The 23,844-nt window shown below is 48.1% G+C and overlaps 1 protein-coding gene across 2 annotated transcripts in view; it reads left to right on the top strand.

Annotated features, from left to right (window-relative positions):
- DIAPH2 (diaphanous related formin 2) overlaps positions 1-23,844 on the top strand; it is a 1,729,654-nt gene that overhangs the window by 1,270,779 nt on the left and 435,031 nt on the right. For both annotated transcript variants that reach the window (XM_077286525.1, XM_077286526.1), the window contains exon 25: positions 12,065-12,229. In XM_077286525.1, the coding sequence (XP_077142640.1) occupies positions 12,065-12,229 (165 nt within the window). The remainder of the gene's footprint in view (positions 1-12,064; positions 12,230-23,844) is intronic.

The following is a 23,844-nucleotide window of genomic DNA, read 5'->3' as shown; positions in this document are numbered from 1 at the left end:
CAGTCGTTACTCTCATCATTGTGTACGATGTATCCGGCAGTCATTACTCTCATCATTGTGTACGATGTATCCGACAGTCGTTACTCTCATCATTGTGTACGATGTATCCGACAGTCATTACTCTCATCATCGTGTACGATGTATCCGGCAGTCGTTACTCTCATCATTGTGTACGATGTATCCGACAGTCGTTACTCTCATCATTGTGTACGATGTATCCGGCAGTCGTCACTCTCATCGTGTACGATGTATCCAGCAGTCGTTACTCTCATCATTGTGTACGATGTATCTGGCAGTCGTTACTCTCATCATTGTGTACGATGTATCCGACAGTCATTACTCTCATCATCGTGTACGATGTATCCGGCAGTCGTTACTCTCATCATTGTGTACGATGTATCCGACAGTCGTTACTCTCATCATTGTTTACGATGTATCCGGCAGTCGTCACTCTCATCGTGTACGATGTATCCAGCAGTCGTTACTCTCATCATTGTGTATGATGTATCTGGCAGTCGTTACTCTCATCATTGTGTATGATGTATCCAGCAGTCGTTACTCTCATCATTGTGTACGATGTATCCGGCAGTCGTTACTCTCATCATTGTGTATGATGTATCCGACAGTCATTACTCTCATCATTGTGTACGATGTATCCGGCAGTCATTACTCTCATCATTGTGTATGATGTATCCGGCAGTCATTACTCTCATCATTGTGTACGATGTATCTGGCAGTCGTTACTCTCATCATTGTGTACGATGTATCCAGCAGTCGTTACTCTCATCATTGTGTACGATGTATCCGGCAGTCGTTACTCTCATCATTGTGTACGATGTATCCGGCAGTCTTTACTCTCATCATTGTGTATGATGTATCCAGCAGTCGTTACTCTCATCATTGTGTACGATGTATCCGGCAGTCGTTACTCTCATCATTGTGTACGATGTATCCGGCAGTCATTACTCTCATCATTGTGTATGATGTATCCAGCAGTCGTTACTCTCATCATTGTGTACGATGTATCCGGCAGTCGTTACTCTCATCATTGTGTACGATGTATCCGGCAGTCTTTACTCTCATCATTGTGTATGATGTATCTGGCAGTCGTTACTCTCATCATTGTGTATGATGTATCCGACAGTCATTACTCTCATCATTGTGTACGATGTATCCGACAGTCGTTACTCTCATCATTGTGTACGATGTATCCAGCAGTCGTCACTCTCATCGTGTACGATGTATCCGGCAGTCGTTACTCTCATCATTGTGTACGATGTATCCGGCAGTCGTTACTCTCATCATTGTGTACGATGTATCCAGCAGTCGTCACTCTCATCGTGTACGATGTATCCAGCAGTCGTTACTCTCATCATTGTGTACGATGTATCCGACAGTCGTTACTCTCATCATTGTGTACGATGTATCCGACAGTCGTTACTCTCATCATTGTGTACGATGTATCCAGCAGTCGTCACTCTCATCGTGTACGATGTATCCGGCAGTCGTCACTCTCATCGTGTACGATGTATCCAGCAGTCGTTACTCTCATCTTTGTGTACGATGTATCCAGCAGTCGTCACTCTCATCATTGTGTACGATGTATCTGGCAGTCGTCACTCTCATCATTGTGTACGATGTATCCAGCAGTCGTTACTCTCATCATTGTGTATGATGTATCTGGCAGTCGTTACTCTCATCATTGTGTATGATGTATCCGACAGTCGTTACTCTCATCATTGTGTACGATGTATCTGGCAGTCGTTACTCTCATCATTGTGTACGATGTATCCAGCAGTCGTTACTCTCATCATTGTGTATGATGTATCTGGCAGTCGTTACTCTCATCATTGTGTACGATGTATCCAGCAGTCGTTACTCTCATCATTGTGTACGATGTATCCGGCAGTCGTTACTCTCATCATTGTGTATGATGTATCCAGCAGTCGTTACTCTCATCATTGTGTACGATGTATCCGGCAGTCGTTACTCTCATCATTGTGTACGATGTATCCAGCAGTCGTTACTCTCATCATTGTGTACGATGTATCCGGCAGTCTTTACTCTCATCATCGTGTACGATGTATCCGGCAGTCATTACTCTCATCATTGTGTACGATGTATCTGGCAGTCGTTACTCTCATCATTGTGTACGATGTATCCGGCAGTCGTTACTCTCATCATTGTGTACGATGTATCCGGCAGTCGTTACTCTCATCATTGTGTACGATGTATCTGGCAGTCGTTACTCTCATCATTGTGTACGATGTATCCGGCAGTCGTTACTCTCATCATTGTCTACGATGTATCCGGCAGTCGTCACTGTCATCGTGTACGATGTATCCGGCAGTCGTTACTCTCATCATTGTGTACGATGTATTCGACAGTCGTTACTCTCATCATTGTGTACGATGTATCCGGCAGTCGTTACTCTCATCATTGTGTACGATGTATCTGGCAGTTGTTACTCTCATCATTGTGTACGATGTATCCGACAGTCGTTACTCTCATCGTGTACGATGTATCCGGCAGTCATTACTCTCATCATTGTGTACGATGTATCTGGCAGTCGTTACTCTCATCATTGTCTACGATGTATCCGACAGTCGTTACTCTCATCATTGTGTATGATGTATCCAGCAGTCATTACTCTCATCATTGTGTACGATGTATCCGGCAGTCGTTACTCTCATCATTGTGTACGATGTATCCGGCAGTCGTTACTCTCATCATTGTGTACGATGTATCCGGCAGTCGTCACTCTCATCATTGTGTACGATGTATCCGGCAGTCGTCACTCTCATCATTGTGTACGATGTATCCAGCAGTCGTTACTCTCATCATTGTGTACGATGTATCTGGCAGTCGTTACTCTCATCATTGTGTACGATGTATCCGGCAGTCGTCACTCTCATCATTGTGTACGATGTATCCAGCAGTCGTTACTCTCATCATTGTGTACGATGTATCTGGCAGTCGTTACTCTCATCATTGTGTACGATGTATCCGGCAGTCGTCACTCTCATCATTGTCTACGATGTATCCGACAGTCGTTACTCTCATTATTGTGTACGATGTATCCGGCAGTCATTACTCTCATCATTGTGTACGATGTATCTGGCAGTCGTTACTCTCATCATTGTGTACGATGTATCCAGCAGTCGTTACTCTCATCATTGTGTACGATGTATCCGGCAGTCGTTACCCTCATCATTGTGTACGATGTATCCAGCAGTCGTTACTCTCATCATTGTGTATGATGTATCCGGCAGTCGTTACTCTCATCATTGTGTACGATGTATCCGGCAGTCGTTACTCTCATCATTGTGTACGATGTATCCGGCAGTCGTTATGCTTATCATTCTCTATACTGTGGTGATTTGTGACACAATGTGTAGTCACATTGAATTTTGATAATTTGGAGTGAAAATGAAAGGAGAAAATCTCCATTGTTGAAACTTTTTGTGTTTTTCTCTTTTGAGCTTTTAGTAGTCGACTCCTGAGCGGTTTGCTTTGTATCGCTGTTCTTCGTTTCCCTTCTTGTTTTCTCTTGTTCTTTTTCTGTATCCAGCTTTTTTGACCGCAATGTACTAACGGGTCGATAACGCATCGCTGACGCATGCCATTTTTGGCATGCGCTAGCGATGTCCCGTTATTTTCGAACGGACCTCGAACGCTGCTTGCAGCGTCCGAGGTCCGCTCCTCGCTAGCGCAGATCGGGCCTCTGCGCTAGCGGGATTGCCAAACGCGATCCCTTTTGGGACATTGCGTTAGCGCAATACGCTAGCGTATGCGCTAAACGGATTGCCCTAACGCAATGTGAACCTAGCCTAAGCCGGATGTTGCAGAGTCACCTGTTCTGACACTTGCAAACAAACTCTGGCACAGCCTACCCTTTACTGCAAGGTTTTTACATGGAATCTGCCGGGTTTTCTTAAATCTGCCTGGGGCAATTAGCTTGCCCAAGACCAAACTTACGTTAATTTTGCACTGCAATCACAGCTATATCTGTGCTATACCCTCGCATATAACACCTGCCACTGCCTCACACTGTCTTGTACTTGTCCTGTACCTCTCCTGTCCTTATCCTGTCCTTGTCCTGTACCTATAAACATAAGGATGAATGACCTCGGGGAGATCAAAACATCCAACACCGCGGAGACACCATCATGTGTTTCTCAACGCAGTGATCCAGAACACTGCTCCCATCCCTTATGGGAAATATGCAAATGCATGTAGAAAAGCCGCGGAGACACCATCACGTGTTTCTCAACGCAAGCAGTGAATAGCTGGAATGGATACCATGTTTTGGCATAGGTGGTTTTCCTTATTGGATGCTGCCCTTCCCGTGGTTGTTCCTTCCCGGTGAATGACCTGGCTATTCATTGCTTGCATTGAGAAACAAGTGATGGTGTCTCCGCGGCTTTTCTACATGCATTTGCATATTTCCCATAAGGGATGGGAGCAGTGTTCTGGCAGACGTGGTACTGTATAAGGTGCGCGTCTCTGACTGGGGAGCACCTAGATAGAGCAGCACAGAAAGGATGTCAGTGCCAGTTCCCCCCTAGCATCACTCCCCTTTAGTGATGCACTAATTGGAAGACCCCCAGCCGGCCAGTGGTCACTGGAGGGGAGGGGTCCTACGGCCACTCCTACAGGGGTTAAATCCAGGTGTCCGGCCGGGAACTTCCTCTTTTCCTCCCGGCGGACACCTGGAAGCTTTTGTCTGTACCCCTGCAATAATGTCGGACCCCCTGGTTGAGGCCCTGCTGAAGGGAGCAGCACAGAAAGGTGAGCACTGGCTTCAGGCCATTTTTACCAGGGTCAGGGCTCAACTTTCTGTCCCCTCTCCTCCCCCCCTGCTCACAATCCCCTCACCTGGTCCATTTCCCCTGCACCTCCAGGTCCCTGCGTGTCCGGCTCGCCCCCGACCGGCACCCCAGCTGCGGGTCGCTGTGTGCCGGGGGTCCGGAGAGCGGAGCTGCCCAGTGTCCTACGCCGGAGCCCCTCTCTGTACCGCAGCGGTCTGCCCGGATTCCTACGCCGGAGCCACTCTCGGCATCGCAGCGGTCCGGGGCCCTCCCTGCTGCGGGTGTGCAGGCGACTGCCCGGAGGAGGCGGGGTCAGGCTGGGCGACGCACCCGCCGTAAAAATGTTCACAGTCCCCCGTCGGAGGGGGCGGCGGGTCGTGAAGGTACGCGTGCGGCGCCGCCACTTTCCCCCGCAGCGTGGAGGTGCAGCGCCGGGCGGCTAGAGGCATCGCCCCATTCCCCGACCGCTCCGGTGATGCTGCGGGCGGTGCAGGGGGGAGGGCGGACCGCCCGCTTACCCCGCGCCCCAGAGCGGCTCCAGGTCGGGGAGGGGGCGGCCTCGCCGCCTCGCAGCTGCCGGCGACGTCCGGCTCCCTCCTCGGGCTCGGTCCTTCGCTCCGAGCAAGCTCCGCCCACATACTTCCGGTCCCCGCCCACATACTTCCGGTCACCGCATCAAAGCGCTGAAAACAGCGCTAGCTAGCCAGTCCTCCATTACCTTCCCTGCGGGCACATATATGCCGCCCGCAGGAGTAGCCTGGAGACTGGCATTAATGCCACATGGTCTCCAGAGCGCGCTGATCGGTCGCACCAGACCGATCAGCACGCTGATTGTTTACCTGGCCTTACCTCCAGCCTACCCCCGGCAGACGCAGCACTGATGCCTGCTCGGGGGTATCAGGGGTCAGGCCGTGGAGGTTACAGCGCAGCTGAAGAGCGCATTGTTCGGTCCAGAAGAACCGAGCAAGGCGCTCAACAGCTGCACAGCGGGAATCACTGCGAAAGATCAGTAAACGCACCAAACACGGACATATTTACACCTCCCCCCACTGCCCAAAATCCTAATAAACAGTATACGTTTACCGCTGCCCTGTCAAATTCCAGCAACGGGATAGAATACGGTTACCTCCTAACCCCCCCCCCACACACACACACTCCTAAGTAGCACTACGGAACCGTACACTGCCATTAATCCCCCTTGTAATAATGTTAGAACCCCCCCCATTACACCGCTGAGCAACGGTGGACGAAGGCGTAGACGCCAAACGTCCTCCCAATCCTCCTCGGACAACTCCCATCACCATTCGCGCTACCCCTCTAAACACCCCTCCCGTCACCGTCGCAGACACAGCTCCCATAGGAGCCGCCGCAGACCGCGGGCCTCAGGATGGCTGTCAACAGCAACATCCGAGGGGTCCGAAGTATCGCAGAGCCCGGATAGAAGTCGCGCACGTGGCAAATCCTCTAAATCACGGGCACCATCTAGGGCTTTCAGCCGGGGAGCACAATCCCCCGCGGCTTCCAGCCACAACAACCACCACGCAGTCGCTGAAGACAGAGCCATCAATCCGCCACTACGTGGTTGTAATCGGGCTCCAACGCACAATACAAAGTGCATCGGCCAGCACATCGGACAATCCCTCGCTGTAGCGGGAGCCAGAGTTTCCCCGTCCTGCGACATCACCCTGTCATCATCTGCGGGGGTCCTCCAGGATCGGAGTACACTCGTCCAGAGTCACACAGCGGTGAGTGTTCCAAGGGTGGCAAGGAAATGTTACAAGAAATGGAGCTAACCTCAGCGGTAAAGGAGTCAATCCTACAACTATCACACTCTAGCGAACAAGTGGTGAACAATACAGCACCACAATCCGCTAATCTACACAAAGACGCCTTCTTCTGCGGGATCAGCCTGCTAGGCGCACATATAGATCAGGAAACTAGACAGAAAATCTGGAGCAACGATTATGTGGACATATGGTCGCTGATATCAGCGGACCAACAAACGGTGGATAAAGCCAACGATAGAAATTTCGATAGGGGGAGATCAAAAAATTGCATTAGCCATGAATAATTGGCTCCAGGCCTTCGCAGTATTGGGCTGTATTATGGGCCAGAAACATCCGGAACGCTGCTCCGAATTGTTATATATCAGGACACGATATATAGTTCGTACAAGTCGCACGGCGGTTCAGCCTGGCGTCTGTACGACAAGGAGTTCCGCAGGCGTCTGGCCCTACAGCCCGATCTAGGCTGGGGGGTTAAAGCAACAGACGTATGGTTGGCCCCCTGGCTAAAGCTCTACCCCAATAAGAAAGCGGGTTTTTATTCCCTTTAGGCTAACAAGAACACCAACCCTATCCAATAACCTAATATCGGCTCGCGAATTTCCCCAAATGCTTAGACAAAAAATTGAAAATGAGGTAGAACTGGGTAGAATAGCAGGCCCCCTTTAAGTCGCTCCCCTTCAAAACCATTAAAATATCATCACTAGGCATACCAAAAATGAAACCCTGTAGTTACCGCCTAATCCATCATTTATCTCACCCAAAGGGCGGTTCGGTAAACGCTGCAATTTCACCAGAAGAAGCTTCCGTATCATACGCGTCTTTCGATAAGGCAGTAGAATTAGTCCGGGCAGCTGGACCCGGCGTCCTGCTAGCCAAATCCGACATAGAATCGGCATTCCATTTACTACCCGCACACCCCGAATGTTTCCTGGGCTGCAAAGAGGACCTACATTACTAATTCGACATGTGCCTCCCGATGGGATGTTCCATCTCATGTCACTATTTTGAGCTATTCAGCACCTTCCTAGATTGGGTAGTTCGGTGCGAGACGGGCAGTAAATCCCTAATTCATTACCTCGACGATTTCCTGTTCGTCGGCCCCAGAAATTCTAATCTCTGCTCCCGATTTACTAGAAAAATTCAAATATATCGCACACAAATTCGGCGTGCCATTGTCACCAGAGAAAACGGAGGGACCATGTAATGCGTTGCCCCTTTTTGGGCATCGAAATAGATACCAATTCGATGGTTTTCCGATTACCAGAGGATAAAATACTTAAAAACCCAGCAAATGTTGAAAGGCTTTCGTGAAGTAAACAAGGTAACCCTACAGCAAATGCAGGCATTATTGGGCCTACTGACGGTCGCCTGCCGCGTAATGCCGGTTGGCAGAGCATTCTCACGCAGACTTTCTTTGGCAACAAAAGGCGCTTCGCAGCCTGGCCATAGAATTAGGCTCACTCGTTCGCTAAAAGCCGTTCTGTTAGTATGGCAGACGTCCTGCAATCATACAACGGTTACACGTGCGTCATGGATAGAGAGATCACATGCTAGGAATTAGTGCTGACAATAGGGTGGAACAAAACAGAGGGTTTTGCAGCAATCTACAAAAACCAATGGTGCAAATCTGATTGGCCAGGGAAATGGACGACAACAAAGTGGGGGCAAGACCCGGCCCTATGGGAATTGTTTGCGGTTGTAACGGCATTGGAGTTATGGGCCGATCAGTTGAGAAACATGAACATTCATTTCCAAAAAAAAAAAAAAAATGGGAAAACAGCAAAGAGATTAAATCACATGTCTTCTTCATCCTTGCCCATACTCGCTCTTTTGCGCCAGCTAGCGCTGATATGCCTAGAAAACAATATTTGGTGTAGAGCCACCGTGGTGGCGGAAGTTGACGATAATATCATTAGCCCACTGTTAGTTTCCAATTGGCAGGCTTTCAGAATCCAGCAGCCCAACGCGCAACCGCGGGGTATTCTGTGTCCACTGTCCCTGTGGGACACAGTGGCCAATCATTGATGCCCTTATTCCGGGCCTCCGTTTCCCCAGCTACCGGGCTGGTGTATGGTAAGGCTTGGGAGGAGTGGTGCTCACTAAGTCAGGGTAGGCCAGTTGACGAAAGCGTCGGAACACGAAGCGCGGTGACGGATGAGGGAAGGCAGGGCCTCGAGGACCTCGGCACAACGGAAATTAGCGGGACTAGCATTTTTTCTTTCAATTATTGGGATGGGTAGACGTAACTAAGTCCTTCTGCATAAGACAAGCCATAAAAGGTCGGAAAAGGCTTCAGCCAAGAATGTCGCCGCCCCATTTCTCTGAGACTATTGCAGGACCTGATTGCGATATCCCCGTCAGTCTGCTCATCGCAATATGAGGCGGCCCTCATACCGGCAGCTTTTGCGACCGTCTTTTTCGGAGCACTGCATATTAGTGAATTGCTACAGCGGTCAAAAAACACGTCGGAAGGAGGCCTAATTAATGAGGACATAGTTATATACAGCGACGCCCTGCGCATCAGGGTTTGAACATCCAAATGCGATCCCACCGGTAGGGGCACATGGGTCCCGGTTAACTCTACAGAGGGCTCAGCTTGCCCGCTGAAAATTGTTAAAAGATACGATGTAATAGGACACGCTGGTAGATTTTTCTTCACTCATACAGACGGGTCCCCTCTGACCAAGTACCAATTCCAGGCACAGTTCAAGCTATGCTTTAAAAAAAAAAAAAAAAAAAACGTATCCAAAGGAGTATGGAACACATTCGTTCCGGATAGGGGCGGCCACAGAGGCAGCTAAGGCAGGAGTGTCAAGAGGCCGAAGTGCAGAGAATGGGTCTTTGGAAGTCCGCATGCTTCGCCAGATACATAAGACCCGACTTGCTTAATTAACAGATGTTGTTTCTTACAGGGGTTGAAGTTTGGGTTGTAGGAGATTCCTACGTATACTGGGCCGAAGAGAGGGCCAAACTGCGGCCGGGAGGAACAAATCTTTACCTCCCGGGCATAAACGTTAACTGGAGGGATGTCAGAGGCCTCCAGCGGAAGCAGGTGTTCAAGGAGATGGTTGGCATAGCAAGGATGTCGGAACACCTGGTGATAATGGTCTTACACGTGGGTGGCAATGACCTTGGCAAACAAAAGGTGGCCGAATTGTACAAATGGGAGACAACTGATATGGATTGGTTCAGCTGTCTATTCAGGAACATGATACTGGTGTGGTCGGATGGAACACCACGGGACCTATGGCGAGGAGCAAGAGATAAAAGAGCCATAGAGCGGACAAGGGGTAAATTCAATGCTCGGATTGGAAAATGTGTGAGGAAAAGGCGGTATCGTGATTCGTCACCAATACCTATAAGGGGATAACACGCTACAATTAAGACCGGACGGAGTTCACCTAACGGACATTGGCCTCGATAATTCTTGTTGGGTTTACAGGATGGGGTTGAACAGGCCCTAACATTGATGGGTGGGGTCGGAGTCCCGCGTAGGTAATACACGGGATCCTCCGTGGCGGAAGAAGCGGAGGAGGGCAAAGGTCGTAACCGCTCGTTGGGCCAATTCCCCTGTCGATCACGGACAGGAGCTCGGCGCGAGCCGCTCGTTACGATATGTAATTGCCTTTCTCTGATTATTTAATTAATAAACTGTGACCGACCTGTTCAACCCACCTAGGACTGTGTGTGTTTCATTACGGGGTTGATGGGAGGGGGGAAGGCACTGGTTACGACACCCAGGTCTCCACAGTCTGGCAGACGCGGTACTGTATAAGGTGCGCGTCTCTGACTGGGGAGCACCTAGATAGAGCAGCACAGAAAGGATGTCAGTGCCAGTTCCCCCCTAGCATCACTCCCCTTTAGTGATGCACTAATTGGAAGACCCCCAGCCGGCCAGTGGTCACTGGAGGGGAGGGGTCCTACGGCCACTCCTACAGGGGTTAAATCCAGGTGTCCGGCCGGGAACTTCCTCTTTTCCTCCCGGCGGACACCTGGAAGCTTTTGTCCCACCCTCCCTCCCTTTTAAAGGCTATTGGGGATACTAACCCGCGGGATAATGTAAATTTGTAAAGTCTATGGCAATTTAAAAAAAAAAAAAAAAAAAAAAAAAGTGTGTATATATGTATGTGGATGTAACTAACCTTAGTAATTTTATTAAGTCACAGCGGAAGAAGCGGAGGAGGGCAAAGGTCGTAACCGCTCGTTGGGCCAATTCCCCTGTCGATCACGGACAGGAGCTCGGCGCGAGCCGCTCGTTACGATATGTAATTGCCTTTCTCTGATTATTTAATTAATAAACTGTGACCGACCTGTTCAACCCACCTAGGACTGTGTGTGTTTCATTACGGGGTTGATGGGAGGGGGGAAGGCACTGGTTACGACACCCAGGTGTCCACAGTCTGGATCACTGCGTTGAGAAACATGTGATGGTGTCTCCGCGGTGTTGGATGTTTTGATTTCCCCGAGGTCATTCATCCTTATGTTTATAGCCTTTTCGCTAGGCACTGCTCCTAATAGCCAGTTTCCTACTCCACACTGTTGAGGGGCAAATACCCCGAAACAGCTGTCTGTGGATGGATACCATGTTTTGGCATAGGTGGTTTTCCTTATTGGATGCTGCCCTTCCCGTGTTTGTTACTTCCCGGTGAAAGACCTGGCTATTCATTGCTTGCGTTGAGAAACACGTGATGGTGTCTCCGCGGCTTTTCTACTTGTCCTGTACCTGGCCTGTATTTGTCCTGTATCCACATCCAGAGGTAAAGCATGGCCCTGCTGCCCCATCTCCCACAACAATGTACAACTGCTGACAATAAGTCTAAGGCTACGTTCACATTTGCGTTGTGCGCCGCAGCGTCGGCGCCGCAGCGCACAACGCAAACAAAAACGCAGCAAAACGCATGCACAACGCTGCGTTTTGCGCCGCATGCGTCGTTTTTTTCATTGAATTTGGACGCAGCAAAAATGCAACTTGCTGCGTCCTCTGCGCCTGGACGCGGGCGCCGCAGCGACGCATGCGGCGCAAAACGCAAGTGCGCCGCATGTCCATGCGCCCCCATGTTAAATATAGGGGCGCATGACGCATGCGGCGCCGCTGCGGCGCCCGACGCTGCGGCGCTGGCCGCAAATGTGAACGTAGCCTATATGTTCCCATTGCTACACACTGTAACTTGCCATCTGTTCTTTTTGCTTGGACAGCTCCTGGTGAACAGCATTTTGCCAGAACTATAGGTCGCTTGAACTTCCTTTTCCTCACTTCAGCTCTGCTACATCTGAGGGCAGGTAGCAAATTGTTTATAGATGAATGACAACTATTCTGACAAATTTTGATAGAAAGTTTTTATACAATACCTCTGACTAAAGCTCTGTGTAAACCCATCAGATGTTATTCACTAGGATAAGATGCACAGTGCTGGACTTTGTAGCCGACATTTTGATTTTAAGAGGTTTTCCTTAACAAGTACTTACACCTTCGCGAAGAGCGCTCGGGAGCAGTACGAGAAGCTTTCAAACATGTCCAACAACATGAACAAGCTGTACAACAACCTGGGAGAGTTCTTCACCTTCGATCCCAAGGCAGTCAGCGTGGAGGAATTCTTCGGAGATCTCAGCAGCTTTCGCTCGCTGTTCTTGGTGAGTACGAGCCTCCTTACTGTTATTTTGTTTCATGTGTCAACGAATGTCTCCACCACTCTCTCCAGAATATGTTTCCGTCATTCTGACATGATCTCCTACCCTAGATGTGGCGGCCAGTGAAGCCATCCTTCTGTAAGAATGTCACCTGTATGTCCCAACATTGATGACATTACGAGAGGCACAAGGCCATTTACACCATGAAGAGACCTAATGAGACATTGTGACGTGTAGAAGGACTGGGATCACCCACATACCTCTCAAAACTCTCAGTAAAACACTAAGTCTTCTCCATGGGTACTCTTAGGCTACTTTCACACTTGCGTTGGTACGCGGCCATCGCTAAGCGTATGGCCATACGTCATGATCCGTCGGCAGTACAAGTCTATGGGAAAAAAACGCATCCTGCGGGCCCATTTGCAGTTTGCGTTTTTTTCCCAAAACGACGGATTGCGACGGAGGCCAAACGACGCAAGTGTGAAAGTAGCCTTAGGGTTCTGATGGCCACCAGGGCTCGGTACGTGGTGTTGTGTCCTACGTTCTCCTAGCAAGAGGGAAATCATGTTTTTCATGGATCATTCACAATTGGCTCTTTAGTGCAATCAGAAATGTCTAGAGTAGAGGTCGCCCTAAGGGACCAAAGGGTCCATCAGCCCTCCCATGGTAGTAGAGTTGGGGTGCATTGCTTTGGTCAGTACTGTATGCATCCTGGCATACCTGTAATCGGGAAAACTATAGGTGCCTGAATTTGAAGGGTTTGTTTAGGTGGCTCCATAAGCTCAGTCAGTATTATGTGACTTTCTTGAAAGACCACTGGATACAAAGAGATGCTCCATTTACATTCCTTCTACCTGTCCCCATCTGTCCCATCACATCCTTCCATTTAAAAGCCTCCTCAGCAGCCGGGACGCCTTCATGCATCATCCATTCATATCTTCCTATGTTCAAATATTTATTCAGGCATTTTGTTTTCAGCCGAAACATTTCTTTTGTCTATATACATATTGATCGGATTGATTTCATGTTTTGCCATTGCATGAAGGAGCGGCGGGTTGTCTGACTGAGAGCTGAAGGCTTTTGTTCTTGAAATAGATATAGAACGATTGGCTGCAGCTCAGCGACTGGTGCGGCAGATAGGCGGTAAAATAATGGGGAGTTCTGCCTTTAAAATACACAAGAAAAGGGAATTACACAGCAGGGAAAAGAATTCAATCCTGCAAAATCCAAACCCAGAGAATTGGCCATTAATGAGAATTAGGTGTAGAAGGAAGTGAATCGACTTATTGGTGAAAATGATACAAGGTAGCGGGATGCGTCATTATGCAAAAGACTTCAGGAGCTTTGTCCACAGAGAAACTAAACAGTATTGTGTGTATGAAGGTAACGGGAGGCGTGAAAACATTCCCATCCCTCTTCTCATGTCCGCGTCCTAGCAGATTCAAATCTGGTGGAATTAAGAGATGAAACTACAAACGGGATCACTACCGAGAAGGGAACTCAACAAAGGGCAACAATTCAATAGTGTCCTGAGGCATGGGGAACGAAGAGAATAGGAATCAGGCATAGGAGAACGAAGAGAATTGGAATGAGGCATGTTGGAGCAGAGAGAATAGGAATGAGGCATGGGAGAAGAAGAGAATAGGAATGAGGCATCTGAGAATGAAGAGAATAGGAATGAGGCATAGGACAACGGAGAGAATAGGAATGAGGCATCGGAGAACGAAGAGAATAGGAATGAGGCATGTTGGAGCAGAGAGAATAGGAATGAGGCATAGGAGAAGAAGAGAATAGGAATGAGACATAGGACAACGGAGAGAATAGGAATGAGGCACGGGGGAAGAAAAAGAATAGGAATGAGGCATCGGAGAATGGAGAGAATAGGAATGAGGCATGGGGAAGAAAAAGAATAGGAATGAGGCATTGGAGAACGAAGAGAATAGGAATGAGGCACGAGAAAAGAAAAAGAATAGGAATGAGGCATGGGGAAGAAAAAGAATAGGAATGAGGCATTGGAGAACGAAGAGAATAGGAATGAGGCACGGGAAAAGAAAAAGAATAGGAATGAGGCATCGGAGATCAGAGTGAATAGGAATGAGGCATGGGGAACAAAAAGAATAGGAATGAGGCATCGGAGAACGAAGAGAATAGGAATGAGGCATGGGGGAACAAAAAAATAGGAATGAGGCATCGGAGAACGAGAATAGGAATGAGGCATGGAAGAAGAAGAGAATAGGAATGAGTCATGTTGGAACAAAGAGAATAGGAATGAGGCATCGGAGAACGAAGAGAATAGGAATGAGGTATGTGGGAACAAAGAGAATAGGAATGAGGCATCGGAGAACAAAGAGAATAGGAATGAGGCACAGGGGAACAAAAAGAATAGAAATGAGGCATTGGATAACGAAGAGAATAGGAATGAGGCATGAGTAAACAAAAAGAATAGGAATGAGGCATCGGAGAACAAAGAATAGGAATGAGGCTTGGGGAACAAAAAGAATAGGAATGAGGCATGGAGGAACAAAAAGAATAGAAATGAGGCATCGGAGAATGAAGAGAATAGGAATGAGGCATAGGAGAATGAAGAGAATAGGAATGAGGCATAGGAAAACAAAGAGAATAGGATTGAGGCACAGAGGAACAAAAAGAATAGGAATGAGGCACAGGGAACAAAGAATAGGAATGAGGCATCGGAGAATGAAGAGAATAGGAATGAGGCATGGGGAACAAACATTAGGAATGAGGCATAGGAGAACGAAGAGAATAGAAATGAGGCACGGGGGAACAACAAGAATAGGAATGAGGCATCAGAGAACGAGAATAGGAATGAGGCATGGGAGAAGAAGAGAATAGGAATGAGGCATGTGGGAACAAAGAGAATAGGAATGAGGCATCGGAGAACAAAGAGAATGGGAATGAGGCATGTGGGAACAAAGAGAATAGGAATGAGGCATCGGAGAATGAAGAGAATAGGAATGAGGTATAGGAGAACAAAGAATAGGAATGAGGCACAGGGGAACAAAAAGAATAGGAATGAGGCATCGGAGAACGAAGAGAATAGGAATGAGGCATGGGTGAACAAACAGAATAGGATTGAGGCACAGGGAACAAAGAATAGGAATGAGGCATCAGAGAATGAAGAGAATAGGAATGAGGCATGGGGAACAAACAATAGGAATGAGGCATAGGAGAACGAAGAGAATAGAAATGAGGCACGGGGGAACAAAAAGAATAGGAATGAGGCATCAGAGAACGAGAATAGGAATAAGGCATGGGAGAAGAAGAGAATAGGAATGAGGCATGTGGAAACAAAGAATAGGAATGAGGCATTGGAGAACGAAGAGAATAGGAATGAGGCATGTGGGAACAAAGAGAATAGGAATGAGGCATCGGAGAATGAAGAGAATAGGAATGAGGTATAGGAGAACAAAGAGAATAGGAATGAGGCATGGGTGAACAAAAAGAATAGGATTGAGGCATTGGAGAACGAAGAGAATAGGAATGAGGCATGGGGAACAAAAAGAATAGGAATGAGGCAAGGAGGAACAAAAAGAATAGGAATGAGGCATCGGAGAACGAAAAGAATAGTAATGAGGCATGTGGGAACAAAGAATAGAAATGAGGCATCGGAGAGTGAAGAGAATAGGAATGAGGCATAGGATAACGAAGAGAATAGGAATGAGGCATAGGAGAACAAAGAGAATAGGAATGAGGCACGGGGAACAAAAAGAATAGGAATGAGGCACGGGGAACAAAAAAAGAATAAGAATGAGGCATGGGGAACAAAAAGAATAGGAATGAGGCACGGGGAACAAAAAGAATAGGAATGAGGTACAGGGAACAAAAAGAATAGGAATGAGGCACGGGGAACAAAAAGAATAAGAATGAGGCATGGGGAACAAAAAGAATAGGAATGAGGCACGGGGGAACAAAAAGAATAGGAATGAGGCCAGTGGGAACGAAGAGAATAGGAATGAGGCATCGGAGAATGAAGAGAATAGGAATGAGGCACAGGAGAACAAAAAATAGGAATGAGGCACGGGGAACAAAAAGAATATTAATGAGGCACGAGGAACAAAAAGAATAGGTATGAGGCATGGGAGAATGTAGAGAATAGGAATGAGGCATGGGAGAATGAAGAGAATAGGAATGAGGCATAGGAGAAGAAGAGAATAGGAATGAGGCATCGGAGAAGAAGAGAATAGGAATGAGGCATGTTGGAGCAGAGAGAATAGGAATGAGGCTTCGGAGAATGAAGAGAATAGGAATGAGGCATCGGAGAAGAAGAGAATAGGAATGAGGCATCGGAGAAGAAGAGAATAGGAATGAGGCATGTTGGAGCAGAGAGAATAGGAATGAGGCATCGGAGAATGAAGAGAATAGGAATGAGGCATCGGAGAATGAAGAGAATAGGAATGAGGCATCGGAGAATGAAGAGAATAGGAATGAGGCATAGGGAAGAAAAAGAATAGGAATGAGTTATCGGGTGAATGGCCCAAATACCTCATCCAGCAATCCCTAAGATATAATCATTGCAGCAAGTATTGGGGTAGCAGCAGCAATTGTTGCCCCAATATCTTTACAGACCATAGAGGGGACGTGGGGCCCTGACTTCAGAGCATTAATTGTGGTTGTTGCCGGATCGTCCCCCCGGATGCTGGCGCTTCCCTTTATACCACGGATCTGTGCACCGCGATCTCACCAGCACCGCAACTGCTTTACCTCAACTTGCAATGAAACACGTGAGGAATATTGACATCTGCCCCTGCGGGATCCACCAGTGATCACCATGGACAATGGCAGATTTACAATCAGTGTCAACCCCCAAACCAACTTCAGCTCTGAAGAAGCACAATGCTCTGCAGAAGAAGCACAATGCTCTGCAGAAAAAGCACAATGCTCTGCAGAAAAAGCACAATGCTCTGCAGAAAAAGCACAATGCTATGCAGAAAAAGCACAATGCTCTGCAGAAAAAGCACAATGCTCTGCAGAATAAGCACAATGCTCTGCAGAATAAGCACAATGCTCTGCAGAAGAAGCATCCTATGCATAGTCACATCATTGGTGTTAAACAGGACAGCGACTCCGGCGTAAGGCTCCACAGCCAGTGACCAGAAAGAAGGACCCCACCGCCATTCCCACTCAGCCTCTCTCATAAGCCCCAGAGATGTCATTTTCCTGCAGGAGATACGACTGACATCGGTGTCCAGATGTGTGAGATGTTCATACACCACATGTCTCGTCCTCCTCGCCTTAATACTATTGACATTACTTGAGGTTAGTGTTAATGAGAACCCCGCCATCACAACACAATAGAGAAGGAGCAAAGTTACTGCCATCATCATGAGTCAGAGATGTTCTGTCCGCCACCGGTGTCCATGTCAGACTCTACCTGAGGGTCTACAGATAAAGGCTTCCACTTTGACGGAGGTCCTCTACGTCCCTATCATACTCGACATCAACTTTCCTCAACTCTGTCTCATAATCGTCATCATTAGACTCAGATAAAACTCCATACTTGTTGGACACCACCATCACTCCTGCAGAAATCTGAACCTTCTTACTAGCACTATGACCGGTGTCATATTCTGCCTCAGGTTTACGGGAGGACGTGCTCTTTTTCTTCCTTTTATTGTGATTAACGCTCCAGTCATCAGATACAGACAGTGATGCTGAAGGGGGGTTACCTGAGGCTGCTGGACCTGAGGAGCGACCTCCATGTTCCCCTCTGCACCCTCTATACCCTGCTTCTCTGGTGTTACATGAGTGGACTCCTGATGGGCATCTGGGCTGGTCACCATTAGTGTTGAGTAGTGTTGAGCGATACCGTCCGATACTTGAAAGTATCGGTATCGGAAAGTATCGGCCGATACCGGCAAAGTATCGGATCCAATCCGATACCGATACCCGATACCAATACAAGTCAATGGGACTCAAGTATCGGACGGTATTCCTGATGGTTCCCAGGGTCTGAAGGAGAGGAAACTCTCCTTCAGGCCCTGGGATCCATATAAATGTGTAAAATAAAGAATTAAAATAAAAAATATTGCTATACTCACCTCTCCGACGCAGCCTGGACCTCAGCGAGGGAACCGGCAGCGTTGTTTGTTTAAAATTCGCGCGTTTACTTGGTTACGTGAAGTCCCGGCTTGTGATTGGTCACGGCGGCCATGTTGCCGGGACGCGGACCAATCACAGCAAGCCGTGACGAAATGTCGTCACGGCTTGCTGTGATTGGTCCGCGTCCCGGCAACATGGCCGCCGTGACCAATCACAAGCCGTGACGTCACGGGAGGCTGGACACGCGCACATTTTAAAATGCGCGCTTTTCCTTCCTCCCGGCTTGTGATTGGTTGCGCCGCGGTCAACCAATCACAAGCCGTGATGTCACGGGAGGCTGGACACGCGCACATTTTAAAATGCGCGCGTGTCCAGCCTCCAGTGACGTCCCGGCTTGTGATTGGTCACGGCGGCCATGTTGCCGGGACGCGGACCAATCACAGCAAGCCATGACGTAATTTTGTCACGGCTTGCTGTGATTGGTCCGCGTCCCGGCAACATGGCCGCCGTGACCAATCACAAGCCGTGACGTCACGGGAGGCTGGACACGCGCGCATTTTAAAATGCGCGCTTTTCCTTCCTCCCGGCTTGTGATTGGTTGCGCCGCGGTCAACCAATCACAAGCCGTGATGTCACGGGAGGCTGGACACGCGCACATTTTAAAATGCGCGCGTGTCCAGCCTCCAGTGACGTCCCGGCTTGTGATTGGTCACGGCGGCCATGTTGCCGGGACGCGGACCAATCACAGCAAGCCGTGACGTAATTTCGTCACGGCTTGCTGTGATTGGTCCGCGTCCCGGCAACATGGCCGCCGTGACCAATCACAAGCCGGGACTTCACGTAACCAAGTAAACGCGCGAATTTTAAACAAACAACGCTGCCGATTCCCTCGCTGAGGTCCAGGCTGCGTCGGAGAGGTGAGTATAGCAATATTTTTTATTTTAATTCTCTCTTTTACACATTATTACATTAATGTTGTTGCGATACCCGATACCCGATACCACAAAAGTATCGGATCTCGGTATCGGAATTCCGATACAGCAAATATCGGCCGATACCCGATACTTGCAGTATCGGAATGCTCAACACTAGTGTTGAGCGATACCTTCCGATATGCAAAGGTATCGGTATCGGATTGGATCAGCCGATATCCAAAAAATATCGGATATCGCCGATACCGATACCCGATACCAATGCATATCAATGGGACACAAAATATCGGAATGGTTCCCAGGGTCTGAAGGAGAGGAAACTCTCCTTCAGGCCCTGGGATCCATATTCATGTATAAAATAAAGAATAAAAATAAAAAATATTGATATACTCACCCCTCGGACGGCCCCTGGCTCTCACCGGTCCAAGCGTCTGCCTCCGTTCCTAAGAATGCAGAGTGAAGGACCTTCGATGACGTCGCGGCTTGTGATTGGTCGCGTGACCGCTCATGTGACCGCTCACGTGACCAATCACAAGCCGCGAAGTCATCGAAGGTCCTTCACTCCCTGCATTCTTAGGAACGGAGGCACCGCTAAGAGCCAGGGTCCGCCGGAGGGGTGAGTATTTCAATATTTTTTATTATTTATTTTTTACATGAATATGGATCCCAGGGCCTGAAGGAGAGTCTCCTCTCCTCCAGACCCTGGGAACCATACGCACCGCACACTTCTGATTCCGATATCGCAAAAATATCGGAACTCGGTATCGGAATTCCGATACAGCAAATATCGGCCGATACCTGATATTTGCAGTATCGGAATGCTCAACACTAGTCACCATCTCTCCTGACATTAAATCCTCCCCCTCATGCGCCCCTTCCACCACATCCTCATCCTCCTGAGCCTCTGCCCCTGCCAGTACAGCCTCATCAGGGATGACTCTGCAGATATTATGCCAGGCGTCTAGACAGTCCCTGTGAGGGTGGCCCATCTTACCGCAGAGGTTGCACCTAACATCCCGGCAATCCGCAGCAACATGGCCGATTTCCCCACACAGGCTGTACTTCACCACAGTACAGGCGTTGGCCAGATGACCTTTCCCACCACATTTGAAGCATTTTCTGGGCTGCCTGGGATAATAACATCTTCCCTTCTCCCTCCCAATGAAGAAGGAGTTGGGTAAGTGGGCAGTAATGTTATTATACTGCCGCAGTTTCACCGCAGCTTTCCACCCCATTGTCCAGATACCATCCTCATCTCTGACCTTAGAGAGTCCAGAGACGAGGTCACAGTGTCTCCGGAGTCGCACCTCGATGTCCTGTGGGGGAACGGCCTCATTCCAGAAGGTGATATTTACTGTGACTGTCCGGCCTGGAGATAGGAACCAATATAAACTTATTCCAGCCTTCAGCGTCTCTGAACCTGGGGTAATTGGCCCAGAACCCATCCAGGTCACACTTTAGCTTGAAACTGACCTCATAGCCCTGCCTGTCCTGAAGATTAGACACCAGAGAAAAGAAGGAGACACAAAAGCGCAAATAGGGTCTTATCAAACGTTACACAGAGTTGTCCACCAAGAGAACTACTCACCTGGTGAAAGTGAAGGAAGGACATATATTAATGGCGGCTGCTGCAGATCCACAGGTCAGTGCAGGACCTGATTGAAACATACACTTAGGTAGGAGAAAAAAGGATCATCCCCGCGCTGCCGCAAGAAGAATTCCAAAAATTGTAGAGGTTTCAACGTGGTTTATTCTACGCATTTCAGGGTTCAGGTGTCCCCTTCATCAGGACATACCACAAATATTGTCTGTCACCTGAACCCTGAAACGCGTAGAATAAACCACGTTGAAACCTCTACAATTTTTGGAATTCTTCTTGCGACAGCGCGGGGATGATCCTTTTTTCTCCTACCTAAGTGCGTGAAGATTAGACACTGACAGTATCTCATTTACCGCAAACCCCATCTGGCTGTATAGCAGCTCTCTCACCACATACCTACTGTCACAGGGTCCTTCTCCGGTATCACAAAGTCAACAGAGCTAGAGTATAGTAAACAATTCCAAGACCTTTATTTAGGCAAAAATACAAAAGGTCCATATACGATCCACCACACAAAGAATAAAATAGTCCAGAATCTGAATGCAGTTCAGTAACAGGATACAAGTCTGTTATGATGATCTGGTGGTTAGGAGCACTAGGAATGACCTGATGAGCAAACTAGAAATACAGGACAAGCTCTGGGAAGTGGGAGCTCTGCTGACCGCAACCCCTAATCCTATCACAAACAACTAGAAATAGCCGTGGAGCGTACCTGACTCTGCCTAGACGCCTCTTCACAGCCTAAGAGCTAACTACCCCTAAAGATAGAAAATAAAGCCTAACTTGCCTCAGAGAAATTCCCCAAAGAAATAAGCAGCCCCCCACAAATATTGACTGTGAGTTAAGATGGAAGTCACAAACACAGGAATGAAATAGGTTTCAGCAAAGGAGGCCCGACTTAACTAAACAGACTGAGGATAGAAAAGGTATCTTTGCGGTCAGCATAAAAAACTACCAAAAAACCACGCAGAGTGTGCAAAAGAGACCCCCGCACCGACTCACGGCGTGGAGGTGCCACTCTGCATCCCAGAGCTTCCAGCTAGCCGGACAAAATCATGATAGCAAGCTGGACAAGAAAAACAGTGGTAAACAAATAAGCTAGCAAGGACTTAGCTTTTGCTGGAGTAGACAGGTCATCTGAAAGATCCAAGTGAGAACTGAACCAGTACTAGAACATTGACAGCTGGCATCAAGTAACGATCTAAGTGGAGTTAAATAGAGCAGCAGCCTAGAACTAAACGAAGTCAGCTGAGGAAGGAACCTCAGAGCCAGCAGCTCCACTCACAGCCACCAGAGGGAGTCCATGGACAGAACTCACCGAAGTACCATTCATAACCACCGGAGGGAGTTCGAGAACAGAATTCACAACACAAGTCCAACATCCCAGCAGAGGATAGCATAGTCCATATACTCTTCTTTCTCTCTGAGATGCTCTGAATACATCATCATTCCACACAGGACTCATCTGTGTCTCACCTCACTGATATTTTAAAATTCCCCCTCCTCATTCACAGGTCAGGGGGGGAAGGTTGCAGGGGCTCATTGTTTCAACAAGCTAGGTCAACATGTCATTGGCATATTAGCAAACCGGATTATTCACTAACCCTGTGAGAAGACAACAATGCAGTACTGATATCAGATGGCAATCACAGCCATTCATCAATTAGCAAATAACTCATCCTACAAGAGAACAACATGATAATCAGTAAAATATTAATGCAAATAAAATGATATCCACATACCATATCCCACCATCACTCCTACGTTGTGGCAGATCCTCCTTGGCACCTATGTATTTAGACCGCACCACATTAATACGGTTAAATGTCTGGTATACCTGGTGCTGTGTTATGAACTGGTGGCCTAGGAGCAGCATGAGACGTACTCTGGAGAAGGTGGTACCTGTACTGACCGGAGACCCTGAACTTAACACCGCAACTAGAAGTAGCCGTGGAATGTACCTGTCACTCCCTAGACATCTCGACACAGCCGGAGGACTAATTACCCCTAGAGATAGAACGGGGAAAACTATCTTGCCTCAGAGAAAATCCCCCACAAAGGATAGACAGCCCCCCACAAATATTGACTGTGAGAAGAGAGGGAAATAACATACGCAGACTGAAATCAGGATTTAGCAAACGAGGCCACTTCTAGCTAAATAGAAAGGATAGGACAGAGTACTATGCGGTCAGTATTAAAACACTAGAAAATATCCACCACAGAAAATACAAAACTCCACAACTAACTAAAGGCATGGAGGGTATATCTGCATCTCCTGAACTGGATGCACCAAATAAATGAACTTCTTGTTTTGCAAAGATGATCCTCTGAGTGCCAAGTACTTTATTGCTTACATTTGACGGGTTGGATACCTAACTTGTGCACCACCAAGAAGCCTTGAGTGCCGTGTCTACTATTACTATATGCATCTCCAGAGATACCAGCTTGGCTAAACAAATCCTTATACAGACCAAGCTGGACAAGACAAAACATGGAAGGTAACTAAAATAAACAGGCCCACAGCATGTGGACTGCAGAAAAACAAAGCCAGCACTTATCTTGTTGAAATGATCAGCAAGGAAGACAGACTAGGCAGGGAAGTGAATCCTCCAGGAAACAATGGACAACTGGCACTAACTAAAGGGTCAAGCAAGACTAAATAGCCCAGTCAGACTTGCAATACGTGGACACACCTAATGACTGCTGTGATCTAAAGACAGCAGCACTACCACTTATAACCACCGGAGGGAGCCCAAGAGCAGAATTCACAACAGTACCCCCCCCTTGAAGAGGGGTCACTGAACCCTCACCAGAGCCCCCAGGCCGATCAGGACGAGCCAGATGAAAGGGAAAGGCCCGAACCAAATCAGTAGCATGGACATCCGAGGCAAAAACCCAAGAATTATCCTCCTGGCCGTAACCCTTCCATTTGACAAGATACTGAAGTTTCCGTCTCGAAAAACGAGAATCCAAAATCTTCTCAACCACATACTCCAACTCCCCATCAACCAACACCGGGGCAGGAG

This window comes from Ranitomeya variabilis, chromosome 2 (genome assembly GCF_051348905.1).
Source record: "Ranitomeya variabilis isolate aRanVar5 chromosome 2, aRanVar5.hap1, whole genome shotgun sequence".
NCBI classification, from domain to species: Eukaryota; Metazoa; Chordata; class Amphibia; order Anura; family Dendrobatidae; genus Ranitomeya; species Ranitomeya variabilis.
This window is presented reverse-complemented; position numbering and strand designations above follow the sequence as displayed.